The sequence below is a fragment of the Suricata suricatta genome, chromosome 2, assembly GCF_006229205.1.
Source record: "Suricata suricatta isolate VVHF042 chromosome 2, meerkat_22Aug2017_6uvM2_HiC, whole genome shotgun sequence".
Taxonomy (NCBI): domain Eukaryota; kingdom Metazoa; phylum Chordata; class Mammalia; order Carnivora; family Herpestidae; genus Suricata; species Suricata suricatta.
In genome coordinates this window covers 153,277,277-153,296,991 of record NC_043701.1, presented here as the reverse complement: position 1 = coordinate 153,296,991, position 19,715 = coordinate 153,277,277, and the positions used below count along the sequence as shown (strand labels likewise).

Sequence of the window (19,715 nt, the reverse complement as noted above, 5' to 3'; positions counted from 1 at the left end):
AGACCTTGCCTATTTTTCACTGCTGTGCCCCTAACATCAAGCATGTGGTAGGCACCTCGATGTCCAGGTGAACTGATGTCCAGGATTTGCTTCAAAATAATCCAACATGAGGGAAGGTGGATAGGGGAACAGATGGAAGGACACTGGCCAGGGGCTGAATTGTAGATGATGGCTCCATGATGGTTCATTATACTATTTTACTTTTTATCTTTCAATAAAAGGGTTTTAAAAATTTTAATATTAGCACTTAGTGGAACCTAGGGGAAAATTAGAAATAGCTTAAACACTGTCCAAGAGAAAGGACTGCTAGCTGTGCCTTCCATGTGTATGTAGAGTCTGCATGTAAATGAGATGACAATGTATATAGATGTATATATATGTATATATGTGTATATATATGTGTGTGTATATATATATATAGGATGCATATGAGTCACTGGAGTTGGCCAAAGAAAACAGCGCAGGTTTCAACAAAGTGAGGTGATACAATTCCCCAGCAAAAGAGATATCACAGAATAACACTGTGATTACGTATATTCTTTGTGTCACAAGGCTCTCAATTTTTCTCCTAAGTGAATTCATCTCTTTTCAGAGATAACTGCCTAGCATTTTTTCCCAACAGGAAGTATCTCCCTCATAACCATATACATTTTCAAAACTGGCTGTTCTGATAACTACACCACATACTATACTCTTTCAGTTTCAGCACGCAATAAGGAAAACGCTTCCTTTTAATCTATGATTTCTACTTTCACTACCAAATGTACAGAGTTTTGTGAAAAGAAAAACTATGCTGGAAAGTTAAGGAAGTACATCATGCTTTTCGTAACAGCAGGAACTTCATGTGACAAAAAACTTCAGCAGGTGCCTACCACATGCTTTGTGTTAGGGGCACAGCTGTGAACAAAAAGACACGGTTTCTAACGTCCTGAGCATCTAAACATCCACCCCCTTCCCAAGTACAGGAATAAGAAAACTGAGGTTCAGAGATATTAAATGATTTTTGCCCAGGACTGCACACTTCTGCAGCGGTAGGACCGGGGAAAACACTCCAGGCTTTCAGGGCAAGGTGGATTTACATACGGCTTCCTTGATACTACATCCACAGGCCCACAAAACATACAGTGCTTCATTTCTAGGAAGTATATGCTGAAGAATGCTGTTAAAAGCACAATCACTCCTAAGTACCCTAAGTGAATAATAATTTATTATCCTTACGAGAGTTGAAACCTTATATTTAAATGGCACTTATTTTTTAAGCTTATTTATTTACACGTTAAGTAATCCACACCCAAGGGAAGACTCACGACATCGAGATCAAGAAGAATCTCATGCTCTTCTGACTGAGCCCGTCAGGCTCCTCTGAAAGACACTTCTCGATGAAACGACTAACCTAATCTAGTGGATCACAACAGTGCCTGGCTAATATTCTATTATTAGGGCAGCAGGTATTCAGTCTGGAATATCCGTTATCTAGTACTATTTTTAAAGGGTGCAGATCTTTTTTAAAATAAAGGGAAAGTTAATGCAAAATTAAAGAGACGTTCGTAAATAAAAGCTTCCCTAACTCCAGAGAGTGTGCTGGGCGAGCGCCTGTAACACTAGCGCGCTCCTGAGCATCGGCTCCTCCCCGCCGGCCCACGCTCCTTTCTCGCCCACTCCGGCCGGCCGGGCTGAGAGATAAGGGTGCCGGCGTGTCCCGCCCAATTTCAATTCTCCCACGCCCGCCGCAGCCGCGCGCGCCAGGGCTTCCTCCTGCGCGCGCCTCGGGCCTCCATCACGCCGGCTGCTGGCAGTTAACCTTGGCCCCAGCACAGCCGCCCCGTTGGGAGTTCGGGAGGCCCAGGCGCGTCCTCGAGACCCCAGGCCAGGGCCGGGCGGCGCCGCGGATCCTGCGGTCTGAGGCGGCGCGATGGCCACACCCACCGGCTGAGTGGTGACAGCTCCCGCCGGGGAGGCGGGCACTGCCGACAGGTGCAGCCGCCCGTTAGGCCCCTCCCCGCCCGGGCCGGGCCCAGGTCTCGGCCTGTAGCCCTGGAGCGCCCCCGCCCGCACCACCTGTCGGGACGCCCCGCGCGCAGCCGGTGGCTGACGCCCCGCCCGGCTCCCGATAAGCGGCCAGCGGCGGCAGCGCGAGGTCTCGGGGGGATGAGAGCTTTACCGAAGGGTGGGTCCCACGCAGGCGGTGTCGGTGCTCTCGATCTCCTGCAAGATCCGCTCATGCTCTGGGACGCTACCCAGACCCTCACCATTCTCCGCCATCTTGGCTGGAAGCTGAGGAGCCGGTGAGGCGCGGCGCCGCGCAGACGGCGGGGGCGAAAGGCCTGAGGCGCGCGCGCGCAAGTGGGTGGGGTAGGGGGCGTGGCGAGAGGGGAGACGGCGCGGGGGCGCGCGAAGTGCGTGGGAGGCAGCACCGGGGCACGCGACCGACTCCCTGTTCAGCTCCCGCACCTGTCCGAGCGCAAGGTGCTGTCCGCCCAGACAAGGAGTGAAGACGCGTCACCTTCCGCTCTCCCCTGCTATTTGCCCCTAGTTGCTACCTAGTGAAAGACCTGGCTCTACCGTACATTCTTGTAGTCTGTGTGCCAGACCCTCTGCCTACGCGCTGGAAATACCTTAATAATGAAGCAGGTCGACAATGAAATAACCACCTGTGTCTGTAATAAAAACTACGGGAACATTTAACAAGGAGGCCTGATGTACTCTCAGTGGTGGAAAATCAGAGAAAAGAAAATTTGCACTTAAGAAAATGAAAATTGTGTGTGGGAGTAAGATTTATTTTAGGAATGTGCCAAGAAAATCCCAGCTGGCGACCATGACTTATGTATGCTCTGGGTGCACTACTGCTCTGGGGAGCCATTATCAGCCCGTGGGAAGTTCACAGTGGCCAGTCTTGACCTTTTATGGCAAAGATACAAGGGAGGTTCGGAGCAATTCAAATCCTTGAACCCAGGTGCCTTCCAGTAGCTGGGAGGAGCAGGCATCATAGAGACAGGAAAGAAGCGGAGAGGGGGGGTGGTTGGCTTCGGCAAAGTACTAATGTAGGAGACTCCTGCTTAATGACTCGTTGTGGGACGCTGAGTAAACCAGTTTGTCATGACCAAAGCAGACTGAGGAAATAATCAGGGAATGCAAACCTAGCCCTGAGGGACAACTATTTTCCAGTCCCCATTAATCCAAGGCTCTGAACTCCCCTTTGAGTGAATCACACTCTTTAACTATCCAGCTGTATAACTCCCTACCTTCAGTGAGTTTTTACTGGAAGCTTACCTCCATCTGCCTACCCACAAAAGTCCTGGGAGGTGGTACTGCCTGGGCTCTCAAGACAGGTGTCCTCAATTTAATTCCCTGCTCCTTCACGTTACAGCTGGGTGACATTGAGCAGGAACCTAGTTACCTTTTTCGGTTTCCACATCTGTAAACGACCACAACTATAGGGTCTACCTTATATCACTATCTCATATTAGTTTTCTAATGTTGCTGTAACAAATTACCATGAACTTAGTATCTTACAGCACTCAGAGATATTATCTTACAGTTGTGTCGGTTAGAAGTCCAACACGGGTCTGTCTCATTGGGCTAAATTCAAGGAGTCAGCATGACTGTGTTCCTTTCCAGAGAATTCATTTCCTTATCTTTTCCAGCATATAGAGGCCACCCAGAATTCTTAGCTCATGACCCCCATCCTCATTCTTTAAAGCCAGCAACACTGCATCTCTCTAACCATTCTTCATTCTTCTGTAGTCACATCTCTCTCTGACATAGGCCTTCAAAGATGCACTACTCTTGGGGTGCCTGGGTGGCTCAGTTGGTTAAGTGTCAGACTTCAGCTCAGGTGATGATCTCGTGGTTTGTGAGACAGACGCACTTGGGCTCTGCTGACAGCTCAGAGCCTGGAACCTCCTTCAGATTCTGCTCATGTTCTGTCTCTCTGAATAATAAATTAAAACGTTAAAAAAATGTTTTGAAAGATTCTCTGCTCTTCATGATCACTGTCATTAGTTTGGACCCCTGGGTAATCTTTTATCATAAGGTCTTAACCTTAATCACATTTGCAACAACCCCTTTTGTCAAGTACAACATATTTACAGTTCCAGGGATTGGACTGTGAACCTTTTTGGGGAGCCATTTTTTGCCTGGTACATATAGTAAGGGCCCTATAAACATTACTAACATACATAAATGCCTTCCTTTCCATTAATCTGAGATTTCTGTCCTTCTTGGAAACCAACTCAAATGTATCTCCTTCATAAAGATTCTCCCATCTAATCACAACCTTCTCTGCTAATTCTAAATTTGATTTACCACGCTTGTCCATTCCACTACCAACTGGTTTAATAGTATGCGCTTGTTTTGATTAGTTCCTTTTCATACATCTGTGAGTTTTGTTTGTTTTTGTACACTTGTTCCTCAGGGAATCAAAATGTGACTGATCTGAGCACATACTGGCGTGGAAGATCAAGGAAGATCCGCTCATCCAACTGCCCATTCTACCAAGAAACCCCTCACAAGCCTATTTCCACGATCTCAGTGGGCAGAAGAATCCAGATCCTCTCTGGGAAATCACACTTTCTCAAGATGTAAGAATACGCCACCACAACAAAATGTCTTCCTGAGACCACCAGCACTGTCACACTGTTAAAAATCTGACGTTCAGAGAGGACTTTTTTTTTAATTTTGCAATTCTGTATAGTTCCCCTTGGAGTTCTGCATGTGACTGAAAGAAAGGAGTTTTGAAACCAGACAATGCTGAAGACAGGAAGCCATTGGAAAGAATTTAGGATGAATTAGAAAGCCTTCCAAATAGTTTTGAGTATAAGGCAGGGGTTTGATTAATCTGTGATTGGCAACAATTTGGAATTAGAACAACAGCAAATTGTAAAAGGTTAGTTTTTTCAAACTTACTATTTATATATTGACATCAAATATAACATTTTATATAATTGTATTCAGTTGTCTGAATAGAAATCTGTAGTATTAACAGCAAATGTGTACCGCAAATTCCACGATGCCCATTTTTATCAAGGGCCTCGATGCAAGAAACAATATTTATGGACTTTTGTCAGAGGATATAAACTTCATCCATTCCTCTGGTTATTTAAAATTTTATCTATGAGTCAAGCCAAGTCCCTGTACCTAGAGCCACTGTTTGGGCCCTTCATGCCATTGTTTTTACAGTAAAAAACTGAATTATTTTCTTAGCCGACTGCGTCTCCAAGTGTCAACCACCACCATCTGGTGTTAGTACATCTGAATTTCAGGTTCAGCTCTTGAGAGGGGAGAATAAACCTTTTGAAAATTGAACCTGAAACCAAAACATACAAAATGAAGACAAATTTTGTATCTTCCTACAAATAGAATGGAAATCCATTTCTCCCTGCAGGAAATGGCAGACGCTCTTCGCCCAATCGACGTGCAGAATTCATTGCTCTGAAGAGTAAAGCAAGGTGCAGAGAAGTGGCACAGGCCGCCTTCTCATTTGGCAGCCGTCTCCTGATGGAGCATTCCTTTCCTGAGCACTCGTTACCCAAGACCTTTTCCCCTTCTCTTCACCAATCCTGACACCATCTGCCCAGACCCAGCCCCTGTTCTGGGAAGCCCGCCCTGCAGTGGTGCACCTCACTCCAGGCCCATTTCAACACCTGCTTCAACATAAGCAGGAGCATCTTCCCCTCAAGTCAAGTCAAGACAGAAGGAAGTCCATTTACCACTTCTGCTTCCGAAACAGCTTTTGCTGGTTCCCTTTATGACTTCTGACATTTCCGTTAGCACCTGAAGTTTTTTGCTAAGAACTTAAAACTAAATCTTCTAAATAACTATGTACATTTAAATTTTAGACATAGATATAACAAATGTATAAATGTGCAAAGAAAAAAAGCCTATTCTAATTCTATTCTAAGTGATACATTTCTAAAAAGGCTGTGATATAAAGAATTTCAGCTACAGGCCAAAATAAAAGCCATACTAGCTATATATTCAGCACTATTTGCTAAGCCCTTTATATCATCTAATTTAATCTTTACTAATGTAATTAGTAACTTAACTGGGAATTTAACTAGTACTAATTTTACTGAAATCTAATTTAATCCTATGGAGTACTTTCACTATCTCCAGTTTAATATGAGGAAACAGACTTACAGAAATTAAGTCACTTGTCCAAGGCTACACAGACAATAAGCTGAAGATGGAGCTATTAACCAGTTCCTGTTTCTCCCATTAGTTTAAAAAAAAAAAAAAAGTTGGCCAAGAAGCATGTTCCAATGTTGTTTTACCCAAGGGATAGATGATTTAACCAGTCTGGTCTGAGGAGGTTGGAGGCACACACAGGCAGATTGGGTTCTTTTTCAGTTAGTGGATATTAACTTCCAGAGATCCACTCAAAATCTCCCTTCAGGACTCCTAGGAAGGGAAAGGTAAACTCGGAAGACTGGCAGGACAGGGGATGCATTCTGTGTCCAGTAGGAAACTAACCAGCAAAGTAAGGATTTAACCTGTAAGTAAACTCTTAGTCATTAATGACTTAGACTTTGAGCCCCTTGTCTGCAAACTCATAACCAATCTTGGCAAAGCCCTCCCCCCCCACTCCCACCCCCGTACCCTCCTAGAAAGAGGCTCTAGAATGCAGCTGACTTGGTCTGGTATTTAACCACTTGGGTTCAAATTCCATCTCATCTTTAACTAAATGTTGGGCCTCCAGAGAGCTAGTGAACTTATCTGAGCCTCAGTTTCTTCAAGTGTGAATTAGGGACCATAATAGCTCCTACCTAGCTCACCAAGCTGTGTGGGATTGAAGGACATAATACATGCATAATATTTAGCCCAGAGCTCAGTCAACATTAACATCAGAGACCAGAACTATCGGACATTTATTTTTTTTATTATTATTTATTTTTGAGAAAGAGAGAGCTAGTGATGGAGGGGCAGAGAAAGAGAGAGAAGAGAGGATCCGAAGGGGCTCTGTGGTAGCAACAGAGAGCCTAATGCGTGGCTCAAACTCACCAGCCACGAGATCATGACCTGAGCCGAAGTCAGAGGCTTAACAATCAGCCACCTAGGTGACCCTAGACATTGATTTTTAAACCAAGAAGCCCAGAATTTAGCTTCCTCTTTGATAAAATACAAATAAAAACCAGACACATAAATGTTCTTTTCTCTAATCATTAACAAAATATCCTAGTTTTATATCAGGGTTTTCTGAACCTGAACTTTTTTTTGAATGCCTGATGGATAGAAACTGCCTGAAATGTTTCCTGTTGAAGGGGGGGAAACAGGACCATGGGTTAGGCCTTGGGTTAGGCTCCAGGTTGCAGATCTATTTCAGTGAGCTTTCTGGATCTCAGAGAAGTCAAGTGCCTCTTGGTTGTCCCCGGAGGCCCTGCGCATTCTGTGAGGCACATATTGAGATGCTAAATAAATTGCTGAGTTTGTCACCACTTTCAAGCGCAGGCACAATGTCTGTATGGTTGGCCGTCCTGCCCCGTTAATAGTTGTTAAATGAATGAATCACATGCAGCTATTCTGGTGTAAAGCTTAATGTTGTGAAACTATGTTTCATGAGGTAGATACATCTCTACAGAAAGATTCCCTCCTCCATTCCTGGGGAGCCTATAGCTGACTTCCTGATCTTAAGACTTTGCTAATATCATTCCAATGCTTCTTAGGGAGTGTCAGAGCCATCATCACATAATTGAAGGACTGCATCAAAAGTACAGTAGAGGCAGTTCTTTATACTTTGGCTCTAATAACGAACCCTTCCTGGTATCTTTTAGCGGCTCTTTGGGGTTGTCCTGACAGCTGCAGTCCTTCAACCTCTTCCTTGTTGGCGCAGCGGCATCCAGTGGCCACACTCTGTAAGTGCAAGAGGATGTGAATTGAGCCCAGGCAGGCCCAAGAGGGTTCCTGACGCAAAATCAGGTCCAGGAATCTGTTGTAACGTAAAGATCTGGACTCCATGGTGGAGAACAATAGAAGGAAATTTGAAATTGGAGCCAAATAAAGTCAGTTTTTCTGAAATATGGGCCAGTCCTCAGAAAAGTTCATAAGTAATTAGCTCCAGGTGCTGTTTATTTCAACAACTGTTTTTACTGAATGCTTGCTGAGTGCCAGGCTCTGTGCTAAGCCCTTAGGGCTGCTTTGCTGGTATCTGACCTGTGCAGTTGCTCTTGGCTTTAATGTTCTTCCATCACCATCTTGTAATTCTCAATACTTTTTTGAACAAAGGGGCCTGCATTTTCATTTTGCAATGGGTATGACAAATAATGTCTGTCACTAGTCCTTCCTTCAGACCAATGTCCTGAAAGCTCCATTAGCTTGTTCAGCCCAAAGCTAAACATTTTTGAGTCTGTAACCAGGCAATTAAAGAGCAATATTATTTTCTCTGAGTTCCAGTCTAGCTTTTCCTTCCTCTTCCCTCCAGCCTCTAGCTTATAACATCCATTATTTTCTCTTCTCTTTCTTTCCTTCTCCTCACTGTTGATTTTGCTGTTCATCATGCTGTTCCACGCATTCTCTATTCCTCACTCTTGTCCCACTTAGCTTTCCTTTATTCCTTTTGCCCTTTCTCCCTCTCCTCTCACTTGTCCTATTGTTCTTCTCTTGGCAAAATGGATTTAGAAATGTAACAAGTGTCATGTAATGAAATAATAATGATAATAGCTGACATTTATGCCTTGGCCACTCTCTGCAGAATAGCATCTCTGGAACTCCCCATCCCTCGCCCGGTTTTGTTATTCATCACAGCACTTTAACCACTTTTTTTAATATAAAACTATCAGTTGACCACTGTTTGCCAGAATTTACAATAAAGTAAACAATAAGGCTGGATAACATTCCAGCTACAAAGTTACTGTTCTTCCTGGTTTCAGCTGAACTAGCAACTCAAATACAGAGAAGACCGAGTCTCTGTGTAAGAAATGAGCTGGAATAAAGAAAACACATGCACGGCAAGAAGTTAGATTACAAACAAACAAACAAAGAAGTTAGATTACAGAGGTTTCTCCCCCCATTTATTCCAGCAGGTGCTAAACTGCCAACATCTCTAACAATCTGATTATGATTAGGTTTTCATGAATGAAGTCTTGGACATTCCATGAATCATGACCTTTCAGTCAATATAACACAGGATTTTAATTTTTGAAAAGGAATGGTTCACTAGAAGGAGCCTCTAGATGTCCATTTAACTAAGTTTCATTTACCTAAAACACACCAGGACTTCTAGTTTTCTCACTTGGGTAGGGAAGCTGTTGATAGTGATAAAATTGCCTTTCAGGGATCTTGCAAATAAACTTTCACTTATGTGACTGTAGATATGGAGATGGATTCTAATATAGCTGTTTTTAAACTGTCCAACTTAAATTGTTTACATTATATCTAAATTGTCCAATTACAAAATTTGAAAGGTTAAGGCTTCAGGAAAAATTTCAATTTAACTTTAAGTGATTTATTTCTTAGGTTCCTGAAAATGATGGCATCCCAGAAACATGGGCTTATCCATGGTTATAAATGCTATTTTTGTTTGGGTGAATGTTTAAAAAAGAAAAGAAAACAATTTATATATGTATTTTAAGTACACACATACACACACACGGACACAGACACACAGACACACACACAGACACACACACAAATAAGCAAAAAAACCCAGAATGGTCCTTAGACATATAGGAGTTAAACACAAATTCTGACCGAGTAACAACTGTGAAGACACCCCCTCACATTTAGAAAAGGTGTTCTCTAATGCAGGGCAATAATATGCCGTGGTCTCAAATATTCTTTTCTGTTAAAGGAAGCAACTACAGAAAGCTTTTATTTGTTCAAAGTAACCAGTGCTGGAGATGAAAAGAATCCGAACAACTCCCCCAATACTACTTCAAAATGAATAAATCAAACTTGATTTTCATTAGCATGTTATTTTTTCACACTAATAAATCAAAAAACCATGACCCAGGCACCATATATATGTCAACACAAACAATTACTGAGCTGCATCTTCCGGACAAGAATGCCAAGTTAGTCTCTCTTCATAAAAAACAATTACAACTTGGGGTGCCTGGGTGGCTCAGTCGGTTGAGCGTCCGGCTTCGGCTCAGGTCATGATCTCACGGCTAGTGGGTTCAAGCCCTGCATCGGGCTCTGTGCTGACAGCTAGCTCAGAGCCTGGAACCAGCTTCAGATTCTGTGACTCCCTCTCTCTCTGCCCCTCCCCAGCTCACACTGTCTCTCTCTGTCTCTCAAAAATAAATTTAAAACATTAAAAAATTAAAAAAAAACAATTACAACTTGAGGACATTCCATATTTGCCTCTTTTGCCAGCACCAAGTCTCCCTCTTCTGAATCTTTGTATTTCATGAGAAACATGAATTCTCCACTGCTGTCTGTGGCACCAATTTTTCATTCAGGATCAAGCGCTTTGGCAAAGCCTCTTGGTCCAGCAGCAAAATCCTCTTTTCTTCTTTGACTTATTATTGTCAGATCCACTGTCAGATAAAGATTTTCTGTTTATACCATCTTTTTCTTTACTAGCTTTTTGAGAATTAAGAAAGACTGCAATTGGGGCACACCTGGGTGGTTTAGTCGGTTAAGCATCCTACTCCTGATTTCAGCTCAGGTCATGGTCTCACAGTCCATGAGATCGAGCCCCACATCAGGCTCCGTGCTGACAGCATGGCGCCTGCTTGGGATTCTCTCTCTCCCTTTCTCTCTGCCCCTCCCCTGCTCGCTCTCTCACTCTCTCTCTCTCAAAATAAACATTTTTAAAATTTTTATTTTAAAAAAAGAAATGCTTCAGTTAACTCTGGCCAATCTAAATTTTCTTCAGGTTCCCAAGTGTTGTCAGCATCCTTAAATCCCTCCCACTTCAAGAAATACTCCACCTTCCATTCACTACATGTTGGTCCAGTACTTTTTCCACCAAATTCTGGTTCTGCCTCTTCTACTGTGTGTGTGTGTGTGTGTGTGTGTGTGTGTGTGTGCGCGCACGCGTGCGTGCGTACCCTCTTTCCATTCTGTTTCTTTCCCAGTTTTTGCAATGTGGTTTTATTAGAGGCCCTTTTTTTATTGCAGACCTGAAGAGCCTCCAAGCTGCTCTGGGTGTTGGGTCTCCCGTGTCCCCAGCCTGGTTTGCTTCAAGCTCCAGCCGCATCTGAGGGCATGGCCCTGGGGAGCAGTGCCAATACCACTTTTTTATTTGCTTATTTCTAGCTCCCTTCACTAAAATACAAGGTCCCTGTGAGCAGGAATGTCCAGGTCGTCATCTTGCTGTATCAATAGCAAGACCACTGACCATCCTAGATCATTGCCTGCCACACTGTAGGTACTCCATAAACTTCTATTTACTGAGTGAATGAACAAATGAGTGAGTGTGCATTTACTCTGTACGAGGCATTACATTAAATACACTTCATGCCTGGGGCACCCCAGTGGCTCGGCAGAGTAAGTGGCTGACTCTTGATTTTGGCTCAGTCATGATCTCACAGTTCCTGGGATGAACTCCTGGGTGGGGCTCTGTGCTGACAGCGCGGGGCCTGCTTAAGATTCTCTCTCCCTCCCTCTGCCCCCAACTCTCCCCCCCCACATATGTGTGCATGCATGCATGCCCACTCTCTCTAAAAATAAAACTTAAATACATAATACATACATACATGTATACATACATTGCATGCCTACTTCATGTAATCCTTTCAGTAGCTCTATTAGTAATTAGAGATGCAAAATCCGAACCTACATCCTTCTGGCTCCAGAGCCCATTCACTTCACCGGTAGATAAACAAAACGGTCCCCCTGGATAGAGTACTTGGTTCCAAGGTATAAAATGTTTCTTAGCTTGTCTCTTGTATTGCACTGAAGATCAAACAACTAATGCTATCATTTAAATGTTCAGCAGAACTTTGGCAACTATACAGCCCACTGTCACAGGGGACCCCACGCTTTCCTGAGATGCTGCAGACACAGCAGGCCTGAGTCACAGTCAGGCCCACACTGATTTCTGGACAGTTTCTCTGGACTCCACGTTTTATCAACAGCATGCAGGACACTACACCACTCTCAGCAGAGATTAAAAGTGGTGATGATATTACATTAGTACAAAATGTAAACATCAATAAATATAGTTTTGGAAAAAAGATACCTCTCTCCTCTGAATGTTATACAGCCAAAATAAAATTCACATTACTTAGTATTTATTTTCCACTTGCTCAGAACTTCAGGATGTTGTGAATGCTTATTTACTTCAACATTCTATATATTCATTAAATTATACTGGAATGTATATGCCAGATGTAAATTAGACATAATAATAGCTAATATTTATTGAGAATTTACAATGTGCTAGGCAGGCCTTGTGCTAAGCACTTTGTATATATTAACCATTTGAGATGGGTTACATTATAATCCCTATTTTAGAATTTCAGAAACTAAGGCCAAAAGCAAACATCTAATAAAACCTGGACCTTGGATGTTAATCAATATATTTAATGGGATAAGATTTAATAGAAATCTTCATTTCTGAAGATATAAACAGCAAGAGCATTGTAGGATGTCTATAGGTGATTAAACAAATTATATTTTTTAAAACCATCCCAAGATTTTATTGTGTATATGGTTTATATTATTAGTTGGATTTTTTTTAATGTTTTCTGTCCCTTCCAAAAGCATGTTATCTTCATTCCTAAAAACATTAAAGTCAAAGAAATAACAGTATCCTGTTTGCTCCTAGACTGGTAAAACTTCATGGTCAGTTTTTGGAAAAGAGCCCGAGAGAGTCTGTGAATACAAGTGTAAAACAATTATGTTATCATAAAACAATTACAAAAATTTCTTCTGGTACGTCATCTTGTACAATTCCCTTTTCCTCCTATTTTTCCCAGACCTCTGTAAGGCCATTCTTTGGATATGTCCCCTTTCTCTACTTCCTTCTAACTCTGCAGTGCCCTCAACCTGCCCTTATCTTCCCTCCGATCCAGCTACCACAGTAGGACATGCCGTAGTGTGCGAACCCAAATGGCTAACATGCCTGCAGAACCCCAGGAGGCAAAATGAGCCCAGGCAACTTCCAGGCTGGAGTCAGGACCCAGGGGGGCAGGTCTCATAGGCAAAAGCCTGGCAGCAGGAAGTTCTAGTGTGAATACGGTAAATGTTGGGAACCCTGCCACTGCCCTAAGACCATAGTGGCCATCACTAATTCATCAGAATCATCCTCAACGTAAGATCCGGGCAGCTGCTACTGATGCACTGGAACTGCTTTGCTGCTTGAGACCTACTGACCATCCCTGTTAAAGGACGCTGGTGATGCCGAATAAGACTAGTCCTAGTGGTTTCCGGGAGTGTGGCTCCAGACAGCCCTGAAGCCTACCAGGGACAGTATACCCCCAGAGGGAAGAGCTAGCAAAGAGCTGGACATATCTAGGCCAGGTGGGGGGACTGGAGTGAAAGTCAGAAAATCTGAAGAGAGAGGCACCTAGGTGGCTCCTTAGGTCGAGCGTCTGACTTTAGCTCAGGTCATGATCTCACAGTTTGTGGGTTCAAGCCCTGCGTGGGGCTCTGTGCTGACAGCTCAGAGCCTGGAGCCTGCTTCAGATTCTGTGTCTCCCTCTCTCTCTCTCTCTGTCCCCCCCCCACTCCTGCTCTGTCTCTCTCCCAAAAATGAATAAACGTTTAAAAATGTTTTTTAAATATGAAGAGAATGAGAAAATCCAGTGGAAATAGGCATATGGGGGTAACATGATGAAAACATTTGTGCTCAAGGCAAAAGGGTTAGGGCAGCAAAACTAATTCCAGATCCCCACCTGCTGGTGAGTCTCAGCCGACCAGCAATCTGAATACTGAAGCCACACCGTACTTGAACCACACCAGCACTAGCAGGAGACCTTTCCCGACATTTCTCCCTTTTCTCCTAAATCCACTCACCATCTGCACAGCTAATCTCAAATTCTACTCTTCTACCCTGGAATTTTATTCCCCAAATCCCATTTTTGTAGCTGCCTACTATGTCTTTAATGGATATTTCACCGGCAACACAAACGATGGAAAAACATAGGGTCTCAGCTCTCCCCTAAAACTCTCTCTTCTTTAAACTCAATAATATAGGCAGTTGTGCCATTTTACATAAAAAATGAAACACAGGACCTTGGAATCATCTGACTCTTGTCAGATGATTTCCACACATACAGAAAAGGAGGCGCCACAGGAGCAGACCCCAGGTCCCACTGCGGCAGTCAGGCAGGAGACAGGCTGGACGGTCTGGGAGAAGCTTGCTGTGGGTGCGGCCAAGTGTGAAGTCTGGAGTAGGGGGGAGTGCGGCGAGGCGGGAGAGACTGTGGACCACTGACAGTCCCCAGCAGCATGACAGCCGGTCTCAGCACCCCCCCCACACACACACAACCCCTCGCGGAGAGGAGACTCAGTCTCCCACATGATGTTGGGGGCTGAGCGCTAGGAAACTTGCACACCCTGCGAAAGAAGAGCTGTTGAGTCTCCCTTCAACGACATGAGCAGAAACCGGCTCTGAGCCCGGAGTCACTGAGCTCTCGGAGCTCACCTTGTTAGAGAAGGAAAACCCACCGGCTCTGATCTGAAAGCTGACCTTGAGCAGGGCACCTCAGACTCCCTACCAGGAGAACAAAATGGGCACGGGGAGGAAGCTGACAGAGTGTAAGATTTTAAGACAGAAAATGTTCGTTGAAGCAGTGCCTTTTCTTCTGTGACAAGGAAAAATGAACAGGAGAACTTTTAGAACTTCTCTCTCTCTCTCTCTCAATTCCCAGGTCCAGGGCTCTCCCTGAGAATGTTTCTCTCCTGTATGGTCACCCCATCCTCTCACTGTCCTAACCCTCCCCTCACTGTCCCCGCCAGGGCCCCCTGGCAGGGCCCGCGCGGTCCGGCTGGTCAGTCTGCGTCCGACCAACCCACCTTCCACGGTCTCTGCCTTTAGAGCCTGCAGCTATTCAAATACATCCACCGCCTCCTCGTCTTCCGTGAAAAGATAACTTTCTCTCTCAAATGCTTCCTTCTTTCTTTTGCTTCACAAGGTCACCATTAGTTCAGAAGCTCATACAAATCAGTTCAACAAATATTTATCCAGCTACTCCACTGGTAGAATCTTTTGCAGGAGATACTAAAATATAAGGAAGATACATTTCTGCCCTCAGCAATCTGTAGCCAGAAGAAAACGGTTATAAAATAACAACACGCTTGTACGTATGCACGTGCATGCACACACAAGCGAGTCAGAGTAAATGCTCTGGATTCTTTGAGGGCTTCAAAAGATGGGCATTCACATGTGGCTGGGGGGTCAGCAGAGGCCTCATAGAAGACAGAGTTTTTGAATTGTGCCTTACAAGGCAGGGCTAAGAGTGAATAATAATAATAATAATAATAAGCCACGAACACGAGAGGAAGAAAATCTCAGGACACATGATCAAAGAGTAAACAATCTAGATCAGCCAAAATGGAAGTCCTGTCTTGATTTTCCAACCCTCGTATTTGACTACGCCAGCTGATGTGCTCTATAAGAGCAGTGGAATGGAAGAGCTGACACGGGAATATTGATGGCGTGCATAAGTATGTGTAGAAAGGCATCGAATGTCAGCCTAAGAAGTCTTCAGCTAATAATTATTAAAGCAAAGATTCAGGAAAACTGATTTTGGTTAACATTGTCCCGGATAAAGTTTCATTAGAAGCTCTGTGTCTACCCTGCACATAACATTGGGGTTTTTGGCTAGTGCTCTCCCCCCTTGTTCAATAACCCCGATGTGAAGTTAATAGTGGGTACTGCAGGTCCCCTCTGGTGGTGACAGGGCAACACCTCGAGAAAATATCAGTGCTGTCTCCCCTCTTGAGGGTAACACTGGGGGAGTGTTATGATGGTCACTGATATTTTTTTCTTTAGGAAGACCAGGTACAAGACCAGGGATATTTGCTCTAACAACAGAAGGTAGAAAAGCTCCAAGATCCAAAGCAGGAAGTCAGGTCCAGTATCAAGCAAGACTAGGGATCATTCCATGAACGGATGACATGTGGACGTGCTACCCAGGGTTGAGAGACAAGGGGGGAGGGTAAGGAGTTGAAGGCCATGGGCTCTGAAGCAGCAACGGCAGCAGAGGCCACAGTAACTAACACATGTCTAGGCTCCCCTCACCCCTTGTCTTGTTTCCCTTTAGACTTCTGATCTAGCCACCAGGCAAATGCACAAGTTCTAGAAGGCGCTGTACAATATAAAGTCTGTTCCATATGGAAAAAATTACTGAGTTTCTCACTAGTAAAACAGCTCTGGGGGCACCTGGGTGGCTCAGTCAGTTAAACCCCCGACTTTGGCTATGGTCATGATCTCACAGTTTGTGAGTTTGAGCCCTACGTCATGATCTCACAGTTTGTGAGTTTGAGCCCTACGTCCGGCTCTCTGCTGTCAGCACAAAGCCTGCCTGCTTCCCATGTCTGTCTCCCTTGCTCTCTGCCCCCACCCCCGCTCTCTCTCTCTCTCAAAAATAAATATACATTTTAAAAAATGCTCTGATTTCTTCTACCTATTAAATAGGGTAGAAATAACCTGCCCTTCTTCGTGGGATGTTCATGATGTTTGTATAAAATGAAAACGTAAGGAAAAAATTGTAATGGAGTTTAACTATTTTACAACTGTACCTACATATTGATAACCCAAGAATCAACCAATAAAGAGCAATACCTCCTCATGCCCCCAACACAACCCTAGGCCCTGTGAAGAGATTCAAGATATATTTAAATGCAAAGTCAAATTTAAATATTTGGGAGACATTTACTCAGACTTAAACTGTAGTTTAAAGCAACTTGGCCCTGGGCCCTTTCTAAGGATTGAAAAGACAATACCTCTCCCAAATCCTTTTATTTAATTAACAAATATTAGCCAACAAATATTTATTGACTGTCACTATCAAATTCAGTGATTGCCATTTCATTCCCACACTGATAATGTCAGTTACAGGCAAGCAGTCAGAAAGAATTAAATTTTTAAAGCTGCCCTTTTAACGTAAAGATACATGGTCTTTCATTTTAATCTTGTTCTTGTGCAAATTAATCCCCATATTACCAAAGAAGCTATTTTTACATCGTTTGTGGAAATTAAAAAACAAACATATCTGAGAAGGCCCCACATTCCTGAGCAGTGACGGTGAAAATAAACATTTCACTTTTTTTTCCCCTAAAACTCACATCCACCCAAACAGAAATTGGTTTCACTGGCCTAATTGTTCTCAATATTTCTCACTAAGCGATATTTTAGAGAAAACCATTGAAATCTTCTATAAATAAGATGAAATATGTATTTGGAGACGGCATGAAGCTCTTTTTCATCTCTCTCTTGTGTTTTCTTTTTTTTTTTTTTTTGATGAGGCTATTTATTTATTTATTTATTTTATATAACCCTTTTTGATCTCCTGAAAGTCATCTCTATAGTTTAAAACTTGGGGTCATGGATCAGGAAACAAATATAACGCCAAAAAAAAGTGGATTGTTTATTGTAATTTCTCTAAATATAAGAAAAGAGATACAGATTAGGTATATACAGAATTGTAACTATTTTTTCAAAATCCATTTTTTATTCTGTTACGGAGAAAAGTATAAAAAGCAGTGAAGAAGACTGCCCGATCACCATGAAAGAAGAAGCACATATGGAGGAGTCCTACCTTAATGTCGCTTCAATGGGCAGCTCAAAAGACTGAATCTCAGCCAGGACGTTCTCATAGGTCTGATCTGGGTCTTCTTCCAACATTGCTCCACAGGCCCCTGAGCTTCCAACTGCAGACATCATATTTTGAGTGCGCCACAACAGTTGTAATTTATGGGTTTTGTTATAATTTTGTTATAATTACCGTAAGCGTTCTCTGCTCACCCAGAGTAGCCGCAGAGGCTGAGCTCACAGTCTGACTTCACGCTATCAAAATCTTTGCTTCCAAGAATGTTGCACAGCTGTTGCTGTCCAGTCTCTACTTATAACATTTTACTTATTATTAACCTTGACACAGTTCAGAAAGTTCCTGCCTGATGTCTGCTGTGTTCATTTATTTGTTTCTCAAAGACGGTGACTGCAAGCTTCGGTAAGAATTAGAACTGTACATATAAAAAAAAAAAGCTATTAGCTACAATTGACTTGTCAGGGCATATATTTTAATATTATTTATGCTAAATACAGAATACAAGACATGCTCCTAGTTACTCCTGTGATTACACCCTTGCCCACAAATGCAAGTAGGTAGCTTGTCCAGGAACAATGTAACCTCTTATAGGAAATGATTTTGAGGTCACTGGGCCAGTTCCTTGGGCCCCCATGTCTTCTACCATTCCACCATAGTCACTGTTGTGTGTCCATTTACAGAGCCATTCCGTCTTCCGTCCCAGCTCAAATCCTTGCTAGGCACTTCTGCCTCACTGTGAATGAGTCTGCCAGATCCTTTCTGCAGAATAGGTTTGGAGGAAGAGGGAGAAAGCACAAAGATGCCAGGATGGGAAAGAGGCAGGTTGCTACTGAGAAAAAGAAGGAATGCAGGAAATAACGGTCCAAAATATCAAGGGCAAGTGTGGCCTACACCCAGCCTCAGGATGGTCTAAAAGTTAAATGGCACATATTTCCTATTACCATTTTCATTAGATCTTCCTCAAGTTCAAGTTTAACCTCATGCTTTCTTGGCCCCTCCTAGAAAGTTGGAATTTAAAGATATGGCTAGTGGGGCAGGGCGCCTGTGTGTCAAGTCCTGGCTAGCTCCCTGGTCCAAGTGTTAAGTGTCAGACTTTGGCTCAGGTCATGATCTCGCCAGTTCGAGTCCTACATGGGGCTCTCTGCTGTCAGTGCAGAGCCTGCTTCAGATCCTCTGTCTCCTTCCTTCTTTCCCCCTCCCTCACTCTCTCCCTCTCAAAAATAAATAAACATGAAAAAAATAAAATAAAGGGATGGCTAGTGACATTCTTCCATGTGAACTTATTTTTATTAAGTTTTTATCAGATTTTTAAATTTTGCTTTGTAAAAAAACTAAAGTTATTTCTCTTAAAACTGTAGTGCTTATATAACCACAAGGCATATGCCATCAACTGCATCAGGTTTTCACCTCTCCCTGCATCCCCACCCTTGCAAGTACCTCACCAAGGGCACAGTGTTCCCCCTTGACCTTTGACTTTAGGCTTGGTGTGTGACTTCCCATAAGGCACACTTCTGAGCTCTGAGCCTAGGCTTTGTGAGTCCTCGGGTATTTCTATGTGTCCTCACCCCCCTCCGCCATCACTTGGGCACACAAGTCCTGGCTAGCTCCCTGGTTCAAGGGGATGAGAGATACACAAACTCACAAAACCGGACTCACAAAAACTGCAGGGAGAGGTACAAATTCCCATCCTGCAGCCGCAGCTCCAAGTGAAGCCGCCCACCCAAACCTGGGCGAGGCCAGCCGTGGCCCACCAGCCGCAGACACAGGAGCCATAATAAATGGCTGCCGTGTTCCCCCACTAAACGACGGGTCGCGCGGCCCTAGCAAACCGGCACCGCATGCTTCGCTCCAGCCCAGCCGGCAGCTTCCCCTCTCAGACCCGCCGCAAGTCGGACCGATGCAACAGGGCCACGCCTAACACCATTTCCCCCCAGAGGAAGTGGTGATGCCCTCCTTCAAGACTTGACACGGAACAGTGATTTTCTACCTTGTGTGAAAGCCATTTGTGTGGAAGGGTTTTAATTTCCACCAAATTACCATATTATTTCATAACAG

The 19,715-nt window shown here is 43.7% G+C and overlaps 1 protein-coding gene, 1 long non-coding RNA gene and 1 pseudogene across 3 annotated transcripts in view; 1 reads left to right on the top strand and 2 right to left on the bottom strand.

Annotated features, from left to right (window-relative positions):
* EXOC6 (exocyst complex component 6) overlaps nucleotides 1–2,338 on the bottom strand; it is a 187,961-nt gene extending 185,623 nt beyond the window's left edge. Inside the window, exon 1 of the mRNA XM_029932241.1 lies at nucleotides 2,162–2,338. Within this exon, the coding sequence (XP_029788101.1) occupies nucleotides 2,162–2,262 (101 nt within the window). The 5' untranslated portion in view covers nucleotides 2,263–2,338. The remainder of the gene's footprint in view (nucleotides 1–2,161) is intronic.
* Nucleotides 1,777–5,975, top strand: LOC115285707. Of its 2 annotated transcripts, XR_003905664.1 has the most exons (3): nucleotides 1,777–2,285; nucleotides 4,415–4,885; nucleotides 5,384–5,975. It is a non-coding gene; the product is annotated as an uncharacterized LOC115285707 (long non-coding RNA). The 2 variants fall into 2 exon arrangements; XR_003905663.1 differs by lacking the exon at nucleotides 5,384–5,975 and having other exon boundaries at nucleotides 4,415–5,201.
* A 3,998-nt stretch (nucleotides 5,976–9,973) lies between these two features.
* LOC115304105 lies at nucleotides 9,974–14,409 on the bottom strand (annotated as a pseudogene).
* Nucleotides 14,410–19,715: the final 5,306 nt, after the last annotated feature.